This window comes from Podarcis cretensis (genome assembly GCF_951804945.1).
Source record: "Podarcis cretensis genome assembly, chromosome: 18".
Lineage (NCBI taxonomy): Eukaryota > Metazoa > Chordata > Lepidosauria > Squamata > Lacertidae > Podarcis > Podarcis cretensis.
In genome coordinates, this window is record NC_137188.1 from 14546156 (window position 1) to 14562932 (window position 16777).

General features: G+C 49.1%; 1 protein-coding gene and 1 long non-coding RNA gene across 6 annotated transcripts in view; one reads left to right on the forward strand and one right to left on the reverse strand.

Moving 5' to 3' along the window:
* Positions 1–984: 984 nt before the first annotated feature.
* The window catches only part of LOC307207324 (uncharacterized protein), a gene marked incomplete at its 5' end in the record, with an annotated part of 58916 nt that continues 43123 nt past the window's right edge, over positions 985–16777 (forward strand). Inside the window, 5 exons of one of the 5 annotated variants that reach the window (XM_079961094.1) lie at positions 985–1196; positions 2990–3080; positions 9920–9977; positions 12642–12738; positions 14000–14057. In XM_079961094.1, the coding sequence (XP_079817220.1) occupies positions 985–1196; positions 2990–3080; positions 9920–9977; positions 12642–12738; positions 14000–14033 (492 nt within the window). In that variant the 3' untranslated portion in view covers positions 14034–14057. Of the gene's footprint in view, positions 1197–1787; positions 2007–2989; positions 3081–8742; positions 10169–12641; positions 12739–13999; positions 14058–16777 lie in introns of those variants that run through there. The other 4 variants (XR_013834647.1, XR_013834648.1, XR_013834646.1 and 1 more) reach the window with 4 other exon arrangements.
* The window catches only part of LOC307207327, a 41821-nt gene continuing 35312 nt past the window's right edge, over positions 10269–16777 (reverse strand). The window contains exon 3 of the long non-coding RNA XR_013834651.1: positions 10269–10326. This is a non-coding gene — a long non-coding RNA (uncharacterized lncRNA). The remainder of the gene's footprint in view (positions 10327–16777) is intronic.

Sequence of the window (16777 nt, forward strand, 5' to 3'; positions counted from 1 at the left end):
TGCGTGCGTGTGACGTGGCTCCGTCTCTCTCAGCAACAAGCCCCGCCCCTCCCCGGTCCGCCTTGACCGCGACGCCCAGAGGAGTCGAAAGGGGGCACCTCGAGGACCAGGTCGCCTTGGGCAGCAGCTTCTTCTCCACAGCAGCCATGGCCTCCAAGGAAAAGAGGGACGTCCCGCTTCTCAAGAAGAATAATAATAATGAAATGAAGAAAGTTCATGGGAAGTCTCCATGTTAAAACAGGGCGGATGTTGCCGCCGGCGCCATTTTGGGAGAGGGAAGCAGTCACCGGAAGCGCCTCTATGTTGGAAGTGGAGGGGGGCGGGATCTCGGCGGAAACAGACCGCTCTTTTCGTGGCTCTTGGCCCATCACAGGTCGGAGCAGTTGGACTAGGGGTCAAAGGTCAGAGGCCAGCAGTTCCGTTTTCGGACTGCCCACCTGCCCGTGTCCTGAGGCCGCAGATGCGGGAAAGTCTCTTTCGGGGACCTTTTCCCTAATGAAAATGGCAGTTCCGGACAACCTGGGGTCAGAGTAAACAATGTCCCGGAAAAGTCGACTTTTTGGCTAGGGGTCAAAGGGGCGGGCCAAAGGCCGGCAGAGCGGAGGCAGATCCCAGGGCTTTGGCCCCTGCACCCCAAAAGACCCCCTGGGAGGCCAGGAGCCCACCTTGTGGGGCTCCCAGGCGCCTCTTCTGCTCTGGAGGAGCCTCCTGGGCCAGAGGCAGTCTACCTGGGCTGCTCCTGAGGGAGCTTGGAAGTAGCGCTCAGGGAAACGCTGCGAGGAGGAGGAGGAGAATAAGGGGAATAATGAGGATTGTCATTAATAATAAGAAGAATAAGGCGAAACCAGGCCCCTCAGGCACTCTTGGGGATTGGGGGCGCCCTCCGGCCTTCCTTCTCCGCAGGGCCCCCCAAGGAGGCGCCCACTTCACGAGGGAGACCAGCGCCACCCAACGGCAGGCTAGGTCCCACTGCCCACAACCAACATGGCGGCGGTGGCGCGTCTTCTGCCCTTTCTCCCCCCTCCGGTCCGGTTCCCTCTTTCCCGTCATGCCCCCCGCTCCGCGCACGCGCCCAGCAGCCACAGGAACAATAAAAAGCTCGGCAGCGATAGGTCGGCCTTTTGGCCAATCCCAGGTCGGGCTTTTGGCGCTTTTTCTCCTCAGCGTCTCCCGCGCCCTTTGCGTGAAGGAGGCTTGTAAGCTTTGTCGTCTTTTTCATACTGGATTCTGTTCGGAGCCAGCAATAAGAAAGGATTATCATCATTGATTTTTAAATTATTACTTTTGTTATTATCATAAAAAGGCTTAGGGAAGTTTGTAATATATATTGTTTTGTCGCTTTTTTAATATTCTGTTGGGAGCAGCCCACAGAGGGGAATAAATGATGATTATCATTACTTTTTAAATTGTTATCATCATTATTATAATTGTTCTTACTATAAAAGGGTTAGGGAAATTTGTAGTATATTGTGTTTTATCGTGTTTTTAAATACTCTGTTGCTGGCTGGGAAAGAGTAATAAATTATTATTACCATTAAATGTTAAATTATTATTATTATTATTATGAATCACACCCACCCAAGTGGGACGTGGCCTCTTCCCCCCTAAGCCTTAACAGTATAGTATTATTTATTCGAATTGGGGCGGGGAAGCCTCCCTTGGCTGCAGCAACACCAGGGCGTGGGAAATAGCTGAGGAGAAGCAGCTGCCAGGAGAAAAAGCGGGAAACTGCTGGCCCCGCCCACCGCCCGGCCTGGGATTGGTCCGAAGGCCCACCTATCGCCGTCGAAGGCCCTCCGGTCCCTTCCCTCTTTCCAGTCCCCTTGCCCTCGTCCAAAATGGCCGCTCCAGGAACCCCCTCGCTCCACGCACGCGCCCGCAGCCGCAGCAGCAGTTAACTCGGCGGCGATAGGTCGGCCTTTGGGCCAATTCCAGGTCGCATTATGGCCGGCTTTTGGCGCTTCTTCTCCTCAGCGTTCCCCTCGCCATTTTCTCGAAGGACGCGCGTGAGTTTGGTCGCCTTGGGAGTGGGCGGGAAATAAGAAGAAAGGATTATTATCATCATGGATTTTTATATTTTTCTTCTTCTTATTATTATTAGAAAACCTGAGTGAAGTTTGTAATATATTACGCTTTGTCGAATTTTTTAGTATTCTGTTGGGGAAGGGGAATAAATGAGGATTATCCTTCATTTTTAAATTGTTAGCATTATTCTAATGGTTTTTATTGTAAAAAGGTGAGGGAAGTTTGTAGTATATTACGTTTTATCATTTAAAAAAAAATATTCTGTTGGTGGCTGGGAAAGAGTAATTCATTATAATAATCATTCAATGTTAAATTATTATTATTATTATTATTTTATTATTATTTATTATAAATTACACCCACCCAAGTGGGACATGGCCTCTTCCCCCCTAAGCATTAGCACTATAGTATCTTTATTTATTTGAATTGGGGGGGAGAAGCAACTCCAGAGTAACTGGCTGTGATAATAATCATAATTTATTCTTTATACAAAATAAGATCTCCCTTGCTTTCCCCCTCAGGCCGTCTTTAATGTCTTGGAAACTGTACCTGAACAGTGTATTATTCAGATGAAGCACTGCTGGTTTTGTAACCAGCTAATTCCTCAAGATCCCGATGCTTTCACTTATTACTATTTTTATTATTATTATGAAATGAACCCTTGTGGTTCCTTCGCAGATTCCTGCCTTGCGGCGGGTTGGACTGAATGACCCTTGGGGTCCCTTCCAGCTAGATGCACCATTATATGATTCTTGGGGAAGTGCTTTAGAAAGAAGAAACAAGAATAAACAAGAAAAAAATAAAGAAGAAAAACACATTTCTTCCAGTTAGTCGTACGCTTGCTCCTTTCCCACTTGATTCTTTCTTCCACTGCAATCTGGGCTGGACATATTATATGTTTGCTTTGACATGGATCCCTCTTTCCCTTCTTGTGAAAATAATGGACATTATTGATATTTCTTAGGTCTGCTCTGCTGAATTCCTGTTCTGAAAAGGAGGAGGAGGAAACTTCGGGTGATAAAGGGAGAAGAGGAGATGGAGGAAAAGTCATGAAGGTAAAAGGGAAAAAATAGAAAGACATATTAACATATAACATATAGGAACATTTTTAAACAACCCCACTCCTTCTATATTACACCCATCGAAGTGGGGCTTGGCCTCATCCCCCCTAACCACCACAGTACAGTACAGTAAAAATACAGTAAAATAATTTTATTTATTCGATTGGGGTAGGCTAGCACCTCCTGGCTTCACCCATGTTGGTGAGGTTTGTCTCCTTTTTCCTGTTCTTGTTAGGCTATTGAAAGGTGACAAAGCAATGTGTTGGAAACTTAATTTCTTCAGATGAACCATTGCTTTAACCAGGTAATTACTCAAGGCACCGATTCTTTCACTTATCGATTTATCCACATAATCCAAGCGGAGATTAATTAGCATCCCAAAGTGGTACACTTGCACGTTAAATCTTAAGATAAATGTTTTGGAAGAGGCAGAAATTAAAAAAGATAATTTGCAAGCAAGCCCAGTGAATTAGAGAGGCAGTGAGCTGGCTGATTTGTCTAATGGAGCATCCCAAAACCCAGTTTGGGTCTATAAGACCCTGTTTGCCCCCTCCCCCCAGCCTTAATGGCAACCCTCCATTGTTTTTTGTTTGATTTTTTGAGCAGATACTCTGAATTGAGCAGCAGCAGAAGAAATGGGGATCAGCCCCTGCTGTAGTGGCCAGCACTAGAAGCCGTTTGAGTAATTCAGATCAATAAAGTAGGAAGATTTAATATTTACAAACCAGCAACGTCACACCAGTTTTGGACACTTGCAGCAGAGAGGTGCTCTCAAGAAAAGCACGTTGGACATTTATGAGCCTTCAGAGTAGGCTCATGGTTTTTCCTTTGCCTGGAGGTATAAATGTTGTTAGCATATGTGCAATCACCCCGAGAACGCCAGGCTTGCTCCTGACTGTCGAAATGCTCCGGGAGAAACTGTAAGCAGCCCTTCCTCTGCTCTCAGTCAGCAAAAGGGGATGGCAAGGTGTGCTTCATGGCATACCTGAACTTGCAGCTGCAGGAGAAGTGTGGATCCCTCAGCCATGCAGAAATCTCTGCCTTGTAGCAGGTTGGAGTGGATGACCCTTGGGGTCCCTTCCCAATATATACTCGCCCACTCACCCAACATCATGTGATTCTTTGGAAAGTGCTTCAGAATACAGTTTGAGGGGGGGGGGTTTCCTTGTGTCAGCCCTTAAAAAACAACTGTGCAATGTGGGCGAAGCAAAGATTTAAGACTGTCCCCCGCTATTCACATAGGCTGGGAGCCCCAATGGCACAAGACTAAGTGGGCTGAGCCCCTGCAACGGGGGCCCAAACCAAAAGCCAATTGAATCATTTACATTGACAAATAATGGCACGTATATATGCGTTTTGGAAATTTGCAGCAGTTTGTAATGCTAAGAGAGGTGTTTTAAAGAGAAAAAAAAGCACTTTATACACTCATGAGCATTCCCTTAGAGCAGGGTCATGGTGGTTTCCTTTTTCTGGAGGCATAAATGTTTTCAGCAGATGTACAACCCCCCCCCCAAGGCTTCAGGCCTCCTCCTGACTGTTGAAATGCTTTTGGGGAGACTGTAAGCAGCACCTCCTCCGCTCCCAGTCAGCAAAAGGGGATGGCAAGGTGTGCTTCATGGTGCAACTTGCAGCTGCAGTTTAAATTGCCTTAAAAGTGCCCTTTTATAGGGCAAGACTGACAGCACAACCAAGGTTGGTGGTTATTCTCCTGCATATTCCTGCCTTGCAGTGGACTGGGCTGGATGACCCTTGAGGTCCCTTCCAGATATAGATATGAATACAGCATCATATGATTCTTTGGAATGTGCTTCAGAAGGAAGTATGAGAAATAGCATTCCTTTAAGTTAGTTGTATGATGGCAAGGGTGCCTCACTTTAGGCTGTGCCACCTAACAGTTAAATGCTACCACCTTTTGGTACTGTGAGCACCAAGGTTGCAGGAGATCTCCATAAGGGACGCCTGCATATTCCTAAGAGCTGGAAAGTGCCACACGAAGAAACAGATAAACATACCTCCAGGTTAGTTGTATGATGGCCAAACACTTAGTCATGTTGGCCACATGACACGGAAGCTGTACGCCGGCCAATAAAGCGAGATGCGTAGCGCAACCCCAGAATCGGCCACGAGTGGACCTAATGGTCAGGGGTCCCTTTACCTTTACCTTTGACAAAGGTCAGAAGTTGTAAGTCTGCTGTTGTAAGTCTAGGGGTTGGGGTTTGGGTCATTATTAGGGTCAGGGTTAGGGAGAGGCTTAGGGGTCTGGGTCTCCCCTTGACTGTTGAACTGCTCCCAAGGGAGGATGTAAGCAGAACTTCCTCTGTTTCCAGTCAAGAATAGTGGATGGCTATGTTTGCTTCATGGCTGAACTTGCAGCTGCAGGAGAGGTGTGCATCCCTGAAGTATACTTAAGCAGCCTTCAAAGTGCCATTTAAGAGGGCAATATTTGCTGCACCACCAAGGTTGCGGGATTGTTCCCTGTAAGGGACTCCACATTTTCCTGCGATGCTGCGGGTTGGACTGGATGACCCTTGGGGTCCCTTCCAGAGGTTTATATACCATCATTATTCTTTGGAAAGGGCTTCAGAAAGAAGAAAGAGAAATAGCGTTCTTTACAGTTAGTTGTATGATGAGATAGTCACCTTGCTTCCTGTGAGCATCTTTATTATTCCTTGCACATTAATTTGAGCTTGGCAGATCCTGTGCCTGTTTTTACACGGACCCCTCTTTTAGTTCTTGAAATAATCCACCCCCCTGATATTTCTCAGGTCTCTATGGGGCGTGCTGAATTCCTGCTCCAAAAAAGGGGGAGGAGAAGGAAGGGGGAAGTTTTGCCTGACGGAGCAAGGGAGAAGAGGGAATCTTTTGAGACGAAATGCCAGTGCCCCAAATATGCCAGTGCCTGGGCTCTCCTGCTGCTGCCTTGTGGGGCAAGAGGGGGAAAGGGGATCTTTTGAGACAAGTCCAAAACACCTCCTTTAACCAAACACCTGATTCACCAGCAGTGTGGCAGAGAAAGGAAAAAGAAGAAAAAGAGGCAAGGCAGCTCCCAGACATCTCCATGAAGTTACAAAAGGCAGGTCCATCTGCCTAAGTGCACTTCCATCCACTGGAAAAGATTCTTAGCCGCAAGGAGCCAAGGGAACGGTGGGAAATACCTATCTATCTCTAAATCAGTAAGACCGCACAGTTCCTACACTTCCACAAGGCCCGGTCCTTTCTAGAGGTGCAGCCTGCCTTCTCCAAAGGTGGATTTCAGCTCAAACAGCTGGTTGAAGTGTCTCTTTTCCTATCCTCACACCCGTAACCCTGGCAACCTCCCAGAGAACAGTCTCTATTCTTCGATGGTCATGGAGATTGCATTTTCCCACGGTCGCTCCAAAAATGGAAACCCTATTATTTAGTAATGTCTCAATACAGTTTGGGGCCTGTTTGTGTGTGTCAGTCCTTAAAAATCAACTGTGCAATGTGCACTACAGTAGGGGCGAAGCAAAGATTTAACTCTGTCCCCCGCTGTGCTCCTAGGAAGGGAGCCCCAATGGCACAAGCCTAAGTGGGCTGAGCCCCTGCAACGGGGGCCAAAACCAAAAGCCAATTGAATCATTTAGATTGACTGGCACGTATGTTTGCGTTTTGGAAATTTGGAGCAGTTTGTAATGTTAAGAGAGGTGTTCTAAAGAAAAGCACTTTATATACTCATGAGTGTTCCCTTAGTGCAGGCTCATGGTTTTTTCCTTTTCTGGAGGCATAAATGTTCTTAGCAGATGTACAATCTCCCCGAAGGCTTCAGGCCTCTTCCTTACTGTTGAAATGCTCCTGGGGAGACTGTAAGCAGCACCCCCTCCGCTCTCAGTCAGCAAAAGGGGAGGGATGGCAAGGTGTGCTTCATGACGCAACTTGCAGCTGCAGTTTAAAAGTGCCCTTTAATAGGGCAACATGGACAGCACAGCCAAGGTTGGTGGTTCTCCTGCATATTCTTACCTTTCAGTGGGTTGGGCTGGATGACCCTTGGGGTCCCTTCCAGATATAGATATATATGCAGCATCATATGATTCTTTGGAATGTGCTTCAGAAAGAAGAAACAGAAATAGCATTCCTTTAAGTTACGGGAGGTGGGTGGCACTGTGGGTTAAACCACAGAGCCTAGGACTTGCCGATGGGCGGTTTGAAGCCCTGCGACGGGCTGAGTTCCCGTTGCTGGGTCCCTGCTTCTGCCAACCTAGAGGTTGGAAAGCACGTCAAAATGCAAGGAGATAAATAGGGTCCCACTCCGGCAGGAAGGTAACTGGTATTTCCGTGTGCTGCTCTGGTTCGCCAGAAGCGGCTTAGTCCTGCTGGCCACATGACCTGGAAGCTATATGCCAGCTTCCTCGGCCAGTAAAGCGAGATGAGCGCCGCAACCCCAGAGTCGGCCACGACTGGACCTAATGGTCAGGGGTCCCTTTACCCTTACCCTTGACAAAGGTCACAAGTTGAAAGTCTGCTGTTTTAAGTCTAGGGGTTAGGGAGAGGGTTAGGGAGAGGGTTAGGCTTAGGTGTCAGGGTCAGGGTCAGGGCCTCCCCCTGACTGTTGAAATGCTCCCAGGGAGGATGTAAGCAGCACTTCCTCCGTTTCCAGTCAAGAATAGTGGATGGCCATGTTGGCTTCATGGCTGAACTTGCAGCTGCAGGAGAGGTGTGCCATTTAAGAGGGCAACATTTGCTACACAAGTAAGGTTGCAGGATTGTTGCCCTGTAAGGGACTCCTTTGATGCAGCGGGTTGGACTGGATGACCCTTGGGGTCCCTTCCAGAAGTTTATATACCATCATTATTCTTTGGAAAGGGTTTGACAGATCCTGTGCCTGTTTTTACGCGGACAGCTCTTTCAGTTCTCCTGAAAAAAATGCCCCCCCCCCCGTTATTTCTCAGGTCTCTATGGGCTGTGCTGAATTCCTTCTCCCAAAATGGGGGAGGAGAAGGAAGAGGGAAGTTTTGCCGGACAGAGGGAGGGAGGGAGAAGAGGGAATCTTTTGAGACGAGATGCCAGTGCCCCAAAGATGCCAGTGCCATGGCCCTCCTGCTGCTGCCTTGTGGGGCGAGAGGGGGAAAGGGGATCTTTTGAGACAAGTCCCAAACACCTCCTTTGACCAAACACCTGATTCACCCAGTAGCGTGGCAGCGAAAGGAAAGAGAAGAAAAAGAGGCAAGGCAGCAGTGGAAAAAGATGGGTTGCCTGCATGGGCTCTGCTTTATTCCTTAATGTCGAATACTACATCTGCCTAAGTCCACTTCCATCCACCGGAAAAGCTTCTTAGCTGTAAGGAGCCAAGGGAACGGTGGGAAATACTTAGCTATCTCTCTAAATCGGTAAGACCGCACAGTTCCTACACTTCCACAAGGCCTGGTCCTTTCTAGAGGCGCAGCCTGCCTTCTCCAAAGGTGGATTTCAGCTCAAAACAGCTGGTTGAAGTGTCTCTTTTCCTATCCTCACACCCATAATCCTAGCAACCTCCAAGAGAACAGTCTCTATTCCTCGATGGTCAGGGAGATTGCATTTTCCCACGGTCGCTCCAAAAACGCAAACCCTATTATTTAGTACTGTCTTAATACAGTTTGGCAGTGGGGGTGTGTGTCAGTCCTTAAAAATCAACTGTGTAATGTGCCCTACAGCAGGGGGAAGCAAAGATTTAAGACTGTCACCCGCTATGCACATAGTCTTGGAGCCCTAATGCCACAAGACTGAATGGGCTGAGCCCCTGCAACAGGGGCCAAAACTGAAAGCCATTTGAATCATTTATATTGACAAATACTGGCACGTATTTGTATGCGTTTTGGAAATTTGGAGCAGTTTGTAATGTTAAGAGAGGTGTTCTAAAGATAAGCACTTTATAGGCTCATGAGTGTTCCCTTAGAGCAGGCTCATGGTGGTTTCCTTTTCTGGAGGCATAAATGTTCTTAGCAGATGTACAATCTCCTTGAAGGCTTCAGGCCTCTTCTTGACTGTTGAAATGCTCCTGGGGAGACTATAAGCAGCACCTCCTCCGCTCTCAAATCAGGAAAAGGGGATGGCAAGGTGTGCTTCATGGCGCAACTTGCAGCTGCAGTTTCAAGTGCCTTAAAAGTGCCCTTTCATAGGGCAAGACTGACAGCACAAGCAAGGTTGGTGGTGATTCTCCTGCATATTCCTGCCTTGTAGTGGGCTGGGCTGGATGACCCTTGAGGTCCCTTCCAGATATAGATATATATGCAGCAGCATATGATTCTTTGGAATGTGCATCAGAAAGAAACAGAAAGAGCAATACTTGTATCATGGGAAAGTTTCCTCACTTTAGGGTGTTACTCCTAATAGTTCAATGCTACCACCTTTTGGTACTATGAACACCAAGGTTGCAGGAGGATCTCCGTAAGAGACGCCTGCACATTCCTAAGAGCTAGAAAGTGCCACAAAAAGAAGAAACAGGAAAACATACCTCCCGGTTAGTTGTATGATGGCCAACCACTTCCCCTCCACTGCCACTGGGTTAGGGTTTGGGCTTAGAGGGTTAGGGGTTAGGCCAACTACTTCCCCTTCCCTGGTAGCTACTTAATTGTGCCTGTTTTATACTCCTACACTTTGCAGTCCATCTGAAAGAAATCAGGCCCACTGATATTCCTCTGTATGGGCTGTGCTTTGTTCCTTAGTGTCATCGGGCACAAGCCTACTTATGCATGGAAAAGGAAAGGGAGGGGGAAAACGAGGATTCCTGAAGTGAGTGGGCTTCCCCGCGCACACTTCTGGGCAGAAGGGGGAGATGGAGAGAACGCTCTGCCTTCTCCCCCCTAATCTCTCTTCCCTCCCTAATCATGACAGACAAGGCCTTCATCCCACCTCCAGCGCCTGCCCGGAAGAGGAGCAGCACCCATACTGAGAACGGTAGGAGCCAAATTGTCTTGGGATCCTCTGGGTTTGAGGGGGTGAGCGTTGGGACGGGACCCCTGTCTCCTGAAGCAGTGGGCTTGCAGCAGGATCAGTCTGCGTTTTCCTTCACCAACACACAACTGCAGTGCACGCACAACTGTAGAAACGAGTCATAAAAAACAGGCTTCCCAAAAAAGTATAGTCTTTATCCCCTAACCCTAATTCCCCTAACCCCTGGGTCAGGAAGACTGTTTTCTTTTGGGACTCCCCTGCAATGCACACCTGAGTCTGCAGGTGTAGAAAAATCTCTTTATGAGATGTTTTCTCTAATGAAAATGGTACTTCTAGCCCGATGCACAACAAGCTGGACAATTTGGGGTTGGAGTAATAAAGGCCACAGAAAGTAGTTTTTAACTAGGGGTCAATGGTCAGAAAGAAGGGACGCAGGTGGCAGTGTGGGTTAAAGCAGAGCCTAGGACTTGCCAATTAGAAGGTTGGCGGTTCGAATTAACATTTCGGGATAAGCTCCCTTTGCAGGGTCCCTTCTCCTGCCAACCTAGCAGGTGGAAAGCACGTCAAAGTGCAAGTAGATAAATAGGTCCCGCTCTGGCAGGAAGGTCGCGGTGTTTCCGTGTGCTGCTCTGGTTTGTCAGAAGCGGCTTAGACATGCTGGCCACATGACCTGGAAGCTATATGCCTGCCTCGGCCAGTAAAGCGAGATGAGCGCTGCAACCCCAGAGTCTGCCACGACTGGACCCAATGGTCAGGGGTCCCTTTACCTTTTACAAAGGTCCGAAGTTGTAAGTCTGCTGTTGTAAGTCTAGTGTCATTGTTAGGGATGGGTTTAGGGAGAGGCATGGGGTTAGGCTTAGGGGTCAGGGCCTCCCCCCTGACTGTTGAAATGCTCCCAGGGAGGATGTAAGCAGCACTTCCTCTGTTTCCAGTCAAGAATAGTGGATGGCCATGTTGGCTTCCTGGCAGAATTTGCAGCTGCAGGAGAGGAGAGGTGCGGATCCCTGAACTATACTTAAGCAGCCTTCAAAGTGCCATTTAAGAGGGGAACATTTGGTGCACAAAACAAAAAATTCCTTCCAGTAGCACCTTAAAGACCAACTAAGTTAATTCTAGGTATGAGCTTTCGTGTGCATGCACACTTTTTCAGATACACTGAAACAGAAGTCACCAGACCCTTCTATATAGTGAGAAGGTGGGGAGGGGTATTACTCAGAAGGGTGGTGGGAATGGGTGATTGGCAGATAGCTGTGATGAGCCTGTTGACGACTCTTAACAACTGCAATAGGTCTTACAGGAAAAATGGCTTTGTCATGTATAATGAGATAAGAATCCAATGTCTTTGTTCAGACCAGGTCTCTCCATGGTTTTAAGTGTGGTAATAAGTTGCAATTCAGCAGCTTCTCTTTCCAGTCTATTTCTGAAATTCCTTTGTAATAGAACAGCTACTTTGAGATCTTGTATAAAATGTCCTGGGAGATTGAAGTGTTCTCCTGCTGGTTTCTCTGTGCACAAGTAAGGTTGCGGGATTGTTCCCCGTAAGGGACTCCTGCATGTTCCTGCGATGCTGCGGGTTGGACTGGATGACCCCTGGGGTCCCTTCCAGAGGTTTATATGCCATCATTATAATTTGGAAATGCCTTCAGGAAGAAGGATGAGAAATAGCATTACTTCAGGCTTCAGGCCTCCTCCTGACTGTTGAAATGCTCCTGGGGAGGCTGTAAGCAGCACCTCCTCCGCTCTCAGTCAGCAAAAGGGGATGGCAAGGTGTGCTTGATGGCGCAACTTGCAGCTGTAGTTTAAAGTGCCTTAAAAGTGCCCTTTCATAGGGCAAGACTGACAGCACAAGCAAGGTTGGTGGTGATTCTCCTGCATATTCCTGCCTTGCAGCGGGTTGGGCTGGATGATCCTTGGGGTCCCTTCCAGATATAGATATATATATATGCAGCACCATATGATTCTTTGGAATGTGCTTCAGAAAGAAAAATAAAAGTATATTGTATGATGGCAAAGCTGCCTCATTTTATGTTTATATATATGTGTGTGTGTGTGTGTGTGTGTGTGTATGTACTGCTTATATAGGTGTATGTATACACACACACACACACACACACACACTGTATATATGTGTGTGTGTGTGTGTACTGTGTATATATGGTGTGTTTGTACTGTGTATATATATGTGTATGTGTGTGCATGTACTGTATATATATGGGTGTGTGTGTACTGTGTGTGTGCATGTACTGTATATATATGGATGTGTGTGTACTGTGTGTGTATGTACTGTGTGTGTGTGTGTACTGTGTGTATATGTGTTTGTATTGTGCGTATATGTGTGTGTGTGTGTATTATATATATGTGTATGTGTACTGTGTGTATGTGTGTGTGTACTGTGTGTGTATGTGTGTGTGTGTGTGTACTGTATATATGTGTGTATGTATGTGTGTACTGTGTGCATATATATATGTGTGTGTGTGTACTGTGTGTGTGTATATATATGTGTGTGTGTGTGTACTGTATATATATATGTATGTACTGTGTGTGTACTGTATGTGTGTGTGTGTGTGTACTGTGTGTGTGTGTGTGTGTGTGTGTGTGTGTATGTATATATACCGTAGCTAGAAAGAACAGACAAAGGCTGTATTTTCTTCTGTTTTTTCTTCCCAGATGGGACCCCAAGAGGCATCAAGCATTCTTCCCAGATCGGCTGTTCTACATCTGGCACAACTGGAATGCTGAAGGCTGCCATTGTGGCGCAGAGCAGGTGAGGAGCGTCAACGTGACTGTCCTGGGAACTCCGTATTCAGTGGTGCCCCGCAAGACGAACGCCTCGCAAGACGGAAAACCCGCTAGACGAAAGGGTTTTCTGTTTTGGAGGCGCTTTGCAAAACGAATTTCCCTATGGGCTTGCTTCGCAAGACAAAAAACCGCTAGACGAAGAGAATCGCGGAACGGATTCTTTTCGTCTTGCAAGGCACCACTGTAGTTTTTAATTTGTGATTATTATTTTTTTTATATGTACACAAATATCCCAGAAGCACTACTGCCAGAGACTCGTCTTTACAGCTGTCTTCTTTTTTATATCTTTATATATGATAATAATAATAATATTATATATAATATTATATATAAAATAATATGTAATGTGATAATAAATATTATATGATCGTAACATAATAATAAAATGATATAGGATAATAATAAAATAATAGATCTTTATTATTTTTTTAGTTACATACTGTACATATACATAATATACACTTTACATTTACACTTGCTCTTGAGAGCTGACTTTCCTCTTTCCAGCTTCTTTATGTCCCTCTAACTTTTCACAATGTCTTTATCCATTTTTCTTCTTCCATTCTTCTCTGTAAAAGGTCTGTAAGCAAATAATCTTCCTATATATACAGTTCTTATCGTCCATCTACATTCATTCACAAATACTGTTCGTGACATTACTCATAATATATTTTTATTTCTTACTGTTTTTATTATTCAGTAAATTTCTTTGTATTTTCGCATCAATTCTACTGCTTTCGCTATTTCCCTTCATATTCCGTCTATATAACGTGAATTTTCCCCCATTCTGTTTGAAATGTTTCATCGCCCCAGTTTCGAATTTTAGCTGTACATTTGGCTATTTCTTCCTACTCCATAACCTTGTACTGCCACTAAAGATCTTCTTTAATTTAATATTTAATTTAATTTAAATGTTTTCCCAATAGGTTTTCACTTTATGACATGTGGAGGAAACTGCCTTCTTTCACCCCACATTTCTAACAGTTCTTTCCTTTTTTATACACCTTTGACAATTTAGTCAAATACCTCATTTTTAACTGATTCTCTTTTAACAATGTACATGCTGTCAATTTTAGCCCAGACTTCCACAATTTTATCCACTCAGTATCTCGCCCTATTATGCCCATTTAGATCCTGACACTTTGGCTTTCCTCCTCCTTTGTGTGCCATTCTAATCATAATAGAATAATAAATAAAAATAAAATACCGTCTTTTTCGTTTTATAGGACGCACCGGACCATAGGACGCACCGGACCATAGGAGGGGGAGAACTTCTAAAACAAGGTGCGTTCAAGGTTCATGGAGCCCTCCGTCTTGCTGTTCTGGCTTGGGAACAGCCTTGCTGGCCTCTGCAGGAGAGCGGGGTGAAGGGACCCCACTGCCCTGGAGAGGCTTTGCGCGCAGCCGTCCCCAAGCTGGAAGAGCGAGGCGGAGCCCTCCGTCTCGCTCTTCTGGCTTGGGAACAGCGTTGCTGGCCTCTGCAGGAGAGCGGGGTGAAGGCACCCCACTGCCCTGGAGAGGCTTTGCGCGCAGCCGTCCCCAAGCTAGAAGAGTGAGGCGGAGCCCTCCGTCTCGCTCTTCTGGCTTGGGAACAGCCTTGCTGGCCTCTGCAGGAGAGCGGGGTGAAGGCACCCCACTGCCCTGGAGAGGCTTTGCGCGCAGCCGTCCCCAAGCTAGAAGAGCGAGGCGGAGCCCTCCGTCTCGCTCTTCTGGCTTGGGAACAGCCTTGCTGGCCTCTGCAGGAGAGCGGGGTGAAGACACCGCACTGCCCTGGAGAGGCTTTGCGCGCAGCCGTCCCCAAGCTAGAAGAGCGAGATGGAGCCCTCCGTCTCGCTCTTCTTGCTTCGGAATAGCCCACTGCCCTGGAGAGGCTTTGCGCGCAGCCGTCCCCAAGCTAGAAGAGCGAGGCGGATCCCTCCGTCTTGCTGTTCTTGCTTCGGAACAGCCTTGCTGGCCTCTGCAGGAGAGCGGGGCGAAGGCACCCCACTGCCCTGGAGAGGCTTTGCGCGCAGCCGTCCCCAAGCTAGAAGAGCGAGGCGGAGCCCTCCGTCTTGCTGTTCTTGCTTCGGAACAGCCTTGCTGGCCTCTGCAGGAGAGCGGGGTGAAGGCACCCCACTGCCCTGGAGAGGCTTTGCGCGCAGCCGTCCCCAAGCTAGAAGAGCGAGATGGAGCCCTCCGTCTCGCTCTTCTTGCTTCGGAACAGCCCACTGCCCTGGAGAGGCTTTGCGCGCAGCCGTCCCCAAGCTAGAAGAGCGAGGCGGAGCCCTCCGTCTCGCTCTTCTGGCTTGGGAACAGCCTTGCTGGCCTCTGCAGGAGAGCGGGGCGAAGGCACCCCACTGCCCTGGAGAGGCTTTGCGCGCAGCCGTCCCCAAGCTAGAAGAGCGAGGCGGAGCCCTCCGTCTCGCTCTTCTGGCTTGGGAACAGCCTTGCTGGCCTCTGCAGGAGAGCGGGGTGAAGGCACCCCACTGCCCTGGAGAGGCTTTGCGCGCAGCCGTCCCCAAGCTAGAAGAGCGAGGCAGAGCCCTCCGTCTCGCTCTTCTTGCTTCGGAACAGCCCACTGCCCTGGAGAGGCTTTGCGCGCAGCCGTCCCCAAGCTAGAAGAGCGAGGCGGATCCCTCCGTCTTGCTGTTCTTGCTTCGGAACAGCCTTGCTGGCCTCTGCAGGAGAGCGGGGTGAAGGCACCCCACTGCCCTGGAGAGGCTTTGCGCGCAGCCGTCCCCAAGCTGGAAGAGCGAGGCGGAAACCTCCGTCTTGCTCTTCTTGCTTCGGAACAGCCCACTGCCCTGGAGAGGCTTTGCGCGCAGCCGTCCCCAAGCTAGAAGAGCGAGGCGGAAACCTCCTTCTTGCTGTTCTGGCTTGGGAACAGCCTTGCTGGCCTCTGCAGGAGAGCGGGGTGAAGGCACCCCACTGCCCTGGAGAGGCTTTGCGCGCAGCGTCCCCAAGCTAGAAGAGCGAGGCGGAAACCTCCGTCTTGCTCTTCTTGCTTCGGAACAGCCCACTGCCCTGGAGAGGCTTTGCGCGCAGCCGTCCCCAAGCTAGAAGAGCGAGGCGGAAACCTCCTTCTTGCTGTTCTGGCTTGGGAACAGCCTTGCTGGCCTCTGCAGGAGAGCGGGGTGAAGGCACCCCACTGCCCTGGAGAGGCTTTGCGCGCAGCCGTCCCCAAGCTAGAAGAGCGAGGCGGAGCCCTCCGTCTCGCTCTTCTTGCTTCGGAACAGCCCACTGCCCTGGAGAGGCTTTGCGCGCAGCCGTCCCCAAGCTAGAAGAGCGAGGCGGAGCCCTCCGTCTCGCTCTTCTGGCTTGGGAACAGCCTTGCTGGCCTCTGCAGGAGAGCGGGGCGAAGGCACCCCACTGCCCTGGAGAGGCTTTGCGCGCAGCCGTCCCCAAGCTAGAAGAGCGAGGCGGAGCCCTCCGTCTTGCTGTTCTTGCTTCGGAACAGCCTTGCTGGCCTCTGCAGGAGAGCGGGGTGAAGGCACCCCACTGCCCTGGAGAGGCTTTGCGCGCAGCCGTCCCCAAGCTAGAAGAGCGAGGCGGAGCCCTCCGTCTCGCTCTTCTTGCTTCGGAACAGCCCACTGCCCTGGAGAGGCTTTGCGCGCAGCCGTCCCCAAGCTAGAAGAGCGAGGCGGAGCCCTCCGTCTTGCTGTTCTTGCTTCGGAACAGCCTTGCTGGCCTCTGCAGGAGAGCGGGGCGAAGGCACCCCACTGCCCTGGAGAGGCTTTGCGCGCAGCCGTCCCCAAGCTAGAAGAGCGAGGCGGAGCCCTCCGTCTCGCTCTTCTTGCTTCGGAACAGCCCACTGCCCTGGAGAGGCTTTGCGCGCAGCCGTCCCCAAGCTAGAAGAGCGAGGCGGAGCCCTCCGTCTTGCTGTTCTTGCTTCGGAACAGCCTTGCTGGCCTCTGCAGGAGAGCGGGGTGAAGGCACCCCACTGCCCTGGAGAGGCTTTGCGCGCAGCCGTCCCCAAGCTAGAAGAGCGAGACAGAATGCTCGTGTTCTAGAACGTTCCAGAGCGC